Genomic DNA, 5843 nt, shown 5'->3' with positions numbered 1-5843 from the left:
TTTATCTCTTTTTTTTTCTTTCCTTCTTATCTTTTCTCATAATCTTCTTATCTTCTTCTTATCTCATTCATTTTTTTTACACACACCTATTAATAATATTTTAATTTTTTTTTACCTAATTTTTTTTAATATATATATATATACATATTTTATTAGTTTTGTTTTCTTCTTATAATTATTTTTAATAAGTAAAAGGTACATCATGATAAAATATATTTTTAATGTTCAAACTATATCATAATAAAATACAAAAAAATTAGTAAAAATATAATATTTTCTAAGTGTTTTATTTAAAATAAATAATACAGTTTATTAAAAATAGGGATGTTACATTTCTCCCCTCCTTTTAGGAATTTCATCCCCGAAATTCACGTGGTTGTAAAAAGATGGGGATACATCTCTCTCATATTACTTTCTAATTCCCAAGTTGCATCACCTTCATCTTGTTGATTCCAGAATACCTTTACCAAAGGTATGTCCTTTCCCCGAAGTTGTTTAATTCGTTGATCTCCAATCCTTATAGGAAGCACATCATAAGTAAGGTTTTCTCGTATTTGTACTACATCAGGTTCTATCACATGAAAAGGGTCATGAATATATTTACGAAGTTGAGACACATGAAAAACATTGTGAAGTTTCGAAAGGTTTGGAGGTAAAGCAATTTGATATGCGACATAACCAATTCTTTTAAAGATTTGATAAGGACCAATAAATTTAGGTGTAAGTTTTCTAGATTTGAGAGCTCTACCAACCTCAATTACAGGTGTAACTTTCAAGAAAACATGATCTCCTTCTTCAAACTCAAGGGGTTTCCTTCGTTTGTCATAGTAACTTTTCTGCCTATCTTGAGAATTTTTCATCTTTTCCCTAATCATTTTAATCTTTTCAGTTGCTTGTTGAATTATTTTTGGATCCAAAACTAAGGAATTTCCATTCTCATACCAACACAACGGGGTTCTACATCTTCTCCCATATAGATCCTTATATGGGGCCATTCCTATGCTTGAGTGGAAACTGTTGTTATAAGTGAACTCTATAAGTGGTAGAAATTTCTCCCAACTTTCAGTTTGTTCTAAAACACATGCTCTCAACAAGTCTTCTAAAGATTGGATAGTCCTTTTCGATTATCCATCAGTTTGAGGGTGATAAGCTGAACTAAGCCTAACTTTTGTTCCCAAGGCTTTTTGTAAGCTATCCCAAAATCTAGATGTGAAACGAGGGTCTCTATCAGAAATTATACTAGAAGGTACTCCATGTAGCTTGATAATTTCTTTTATGTACAAATGAGCTAACTTTTCTAAAGAAAATCTAATATTAATAGGTAGAAAGTGAGCAGATTTTGTTAATCTATCGACAATGACCCAAATTGCATCATGACCAGACACAGCCTTTGGTAAACCTGTCACAAAATCCATGGATATGCTTTCGCATTTCCATTCTGGGACATCTAAGGATTGTAGTTCCCCATAAGGCTTTCTATGTTCAACTTTTGTTTTCTGACACACTAGACAACGTGCAACAAACTCCACCACTGCTTTCTTCATCCCAGACCACCAAAATATTTTCTTCAAGTCTTGATACATCTTTGTAGCACCCGGATGAATACTTAAGCTACTCTTATGAGCTTCTTCCATTATCAACTTTCTCAACTCTTCTTTTGCAGGTATGCAAATTCTATCTCTAAACTTGATGATTCCATTTGAATCCTTGTGGAATTCAGATTCCTTTCCTTCAACTTTTGCTATCAACTTTTCTTGCAAAAGTTGATCTCTTTCTTGAGCTCTCTTTATTTCTTCTAAAAATTCACTTGATATTTTTAACATTCCTAAGCATATGCTATTGGGTCTAAGCTTTACAGCTAAGTTCAAGTCTCTGAATGATTCTATGACATCCAATTCTTTCACCATCATCATAGATGCATGTATAGACTTTCGACTCAAAGCATCAGTAACAACATTTGCTTTCCCAAGGTGATATTACAGCTCAAAGTCGTAATCCTTAAGAAATTCTATCCATCTACGTTGTCTCATGTTTAGTTCTTTTTTATCAAAAAGGTATTTCAAACTTTTATGGTCACTGAAAACTTCAAACCTTGCTCCATACAAGTAATGTCTCCATATTTTCAATGCAAACACCACTACAGCTAATTCCAAATCATGTGTAGGATAATTAAGTTCATGTTGCTTGAGTTGTCGTGAAGCATAAGCTGCAACTTTTCTTTCTTGCATCAATACACATCCTAATCCTTGTCCACTTGCATCACAATACACCTCAAAAAATTTTGTAGGGTCAGGAAGGATTAAAACAGGTGCAGATGTTAATTTTTTTCTTCAACTCTTGAAAACTAAACTCACATGCTTCATTCCATTCGAAAGGTTGTCCCTTACATGTTAACTTAGTCAAAGGCAATGCTAATTTAGAAAATCGTTCAATGAATTTTCTATAGTAGCCTGCTAATCCTAAGAAACTACGTATTTCTGTGATATTCTTTGGTTGTTCCCAAAGCAATACCGCTTGAACCTTTGAGGAGTCAACTGCAATGCCATTTTGTGATATCACATGTCCTAAAAATTGAACTTCTTTCAACCAGAATTCACACTTTGACCATTTTCCATACAATTGTCTTTCTCTTAGAATTTGTAACACAATCCTCAAATGTCTCTCATGTTCTTCAAGATTTTTGGAATAAATTAAAATGTCGTCAATGAAAACAACCACAAATTTATCCAAAAATTCATGAAAAATACGGTTCATATAATCCATGAAAATGGCAGGAGCATTGGTTACCCCAAAAGGCATTACCAAGTACTCATAATGACAGTATCTTATCCTAAATGTTGTCTTTTGAATATCTTCCGCCTTGACTCGAATCTGATGATAGCCAGATTTTAAGTCAATTTTGGAATATACCACAGCTCCTCTCAATTGATCCATCAAATCATCAATCCTTGGTAGAGGGTATTTATTCTTAATGGTGAATTTGTTAAGCTGACGATAATCCACACACAACCTCATAGTGTCATCCTTCTTCTTGACTAACAATACTGGAGTACCCCAGGGGGAAACACTAGGTCTAATGAATTGTTTATCCAATAATTCTTCTATTTGTTTTTTCAACTCTGCTAACTTTAGAGGTGACATCCTGTAAGGGGCTATAAACACAGGCCTTGATCCTGGTACCAAGTCTATAGTGAATTCTATTTCTCTTTGTGGAGGTAACCCAGGAACATCCTCAGGGAAAACATCAAGATACTCACAAACAACAGGAAATTTATTAATGTCTGGAATTTTCTTGACTTTTAAAGAAGTTAAGATCATGTATACTTGAGATCCTTTTGGGATTTCATTGTGGTTGGTAGTACTCTAATTTAATTATTTTGAGTCAAAAGTTTCACCTATGTGTGATTCAAAAATTAAAGTCTTATCGTGACAATTTAGGAGAACATGGTTGGAAGATAACCAGTCCATTCCAAGAACAATATCCAAATGAGACAAGGGTAGACATATAAGATTTACAGAAAAAATTTTATTGCTTATACAAATATGATAATTTGTGCATGCAAGTGAAGTGGTGACGGGAACATTGGTAGGAGTAGACACAGTTAAATCATATGGCAATAAAGAGACTAGTAACTTTAAATGTTTGACACATTCATGTGATATGAAAGAATGAGTAGCACCTGAATCATATAGTACATTAACAAGGTGACCATTTATGATTCATTTACCTTGGATTAGATCTTCAGATTCAACAGCTTCAGTACCATTCTTCGTGAAGACTCTTCCGATTGTCTTTGGTCTTCCAAGTTGATTATTTCATTTGTTGTTGCTTCTCCCACTTCCTTGCTCCTTAATTAACTCTTTGCATTCATTACGATAATGACCCAACTTCCCACAATTGAAGCAAGTTATAGTCCTTGTGGTGCAATTTCTTGACAGATGGGGTCCTCCAGAGTGGAAACATTTGATATGGTTGGTTATGCCTGAATTATTGTTAGGAGAGGAATGTTTTTGCCCTGAAGAATTCCAGGAAGCATGAGATGGACGTTGGTAGGGTTTCTTATTATTAAAATCATTTCTTTTATGCCTTAAAGGCCCTCCTTGCCTCCACTGAGTTTGCCTTGCCTTAGTATCATCCTCATAAATCCTACAATGGTTTACAAGAGTAGGAAAGGAAGAAATCTCTAAATAACCAACTGCTTGTTTAATATCAGGTCTTAGTCCACTTTCAAACTTGGAACAACGGGAACGTTCATCAACTCTATCATGAAAGTAAGGAAAAAACTTTGACACTCGTCAAACTATGCTGCATATTCTCCTACAGACATGATTCTTTGACGAAGATTAAGGAATTCAACTTCTTTCCTCCTTCGAATATCCTCTGGAAAATATTTTTCCAGAAACTTTTGTTTGAAGACTTTCCAAGTAATTTGTTTCCCTTCATCCTCCAATTGTTGTTTTGTAAATCTCCATCAGTTCTCAACTTCTTCTACAAACGTAAATGTAGCAAATGTTACTCTATTTGCATCCGCACACGTCATTACGATGAAAAATTTCTCAATTTCTGCTATCCATGATTGAGCACCTTTAGGATTAAATCCTCCTTTAAATTTTTGTGGATTGTTCTTGCGAAAGGTTTATAATCCTTGATTTTCCATTGGTTCAACATTTTGTTTTTGGCTCATATTTTCCAGGACAATTGTCATTCTTTCCAATAATTCATTGGTAATGTTTGGTCCATTATCCATCTTTTCCTGAAAGAATGAACAATTTCCTTAGTTTTCTTTAGAATTTTTTTTTAACTATTGCTAAAATTTATCCTTACTACAAGTATTAATTTTTGTTATTACTTACTTTTATTAGTCTACTTATCTTGCATTTCTCTTTTACAAGAAAAATGTAAGAACAAACAACTTGCACCTCTACTTACTAGTAGAGACTACAAACATGGAAGACACCATACCCAAGGTCTTGACAGAAGGAACTACTCTGATACCACTAAATGTGACGCCCCGACTACTATACTAAATAATTATTATTTGATAAAAAGATATGGAATTAATTTTTTTTTTTACCATAAGATTATCCTTGAGGGAATATTAATAATAACATAACATCATATTCATATATACATTTTACATCTCCTTAATTGTTCATGAAATATTACAAAAATATATATTTGTAAAATATTAAGAGTCCTACATCAGAATAGAAGATTTATCTATATTTTTAATATCTCCTAAAGATATTAATAGAAATTATCCATGAGTCAATCTTCAGAAGATCCACCAATAATATCCCGAACAACTCTCATTGAGCAAGTTCCTCTTCTACTAATGCAACAGGTACATATGAAAGAAAAATATGAAAGGAGTGAGGTCTTTATAAGCCTTAAATATCAATCTTAATAAACTCAACAAACAATACAGACATCGGGGGCCTAGATTTGGACCTACAACCACAAAACTTGATCTTGTTTTACCAGACATATGGATCCATATTCCACTTCTGATGATCCAATCTGAACATCAAAAGTTACTTTGGGAAGTGATTAGGTAGTTGAGTATTTCTCATAAAACATTGGTACAATCATAATTATTTCTTTCTCAAGAATATTAGCCATTCATCGGCTCACAAAAGAGATATATACTCACTACCTAACCTTGGCGATGTCGAGCAAGTATCGGATAGTCCCAAGTTTGGCCTATGAATATCCTAGTCTAGTGCGCTATTCTGAACTATCCAGATATTCACCTACTTGGTAAAACTTTCTTAGACCCCACCATGGTCCCTGTCTTTCATCCCGTAGTGTACCAAACTGTGACTTCCCAAATACAAACACT

At 33.6% G+C, this 5843-nt stretch overlaps 1 protein-coding gene across 1 annotated transcript; it reads right to left on the bottom strand.

Moving 5' to 3' along the window:
- Positions 1–368: 368 nt before the first annotated feature.
- On the bottom strand, positions 369–995 carry LOC146885376 (uncharacterized). The gene has a single exon (XM_085674670.1). The coding sequence runs from the start codon at positions 993–995 to the stop codon at positions 369–371; it is 627 nt and encodes a 208-aa protein (XP_085530796.1).
- Positions 996–5843: the final 4848 nt, after the last annotated feature.

The sequence above is a fragment of the Vigna unguiculata genome, chromosome 6 (assembly GCF_037176805.1).
Source record: "Vigna unguiculata cultivar grain cowpea cultivar isolate G323 ecotype 2 chromosome 6, ASM3717680v1, whole genome shotgun sequence".
Lineage (NCBI taxonomy): Eukaryota > Viridiplantae > Streptophyta > Magnoliopsida > Fabales > Fabaceae > Vigna > Vigna unguiculata.
The sequence above is the reverse complement of the archived record's forward strand: the minus strand, read 5'-3'. Positions and strand labels throughout refer to the sequence as shown.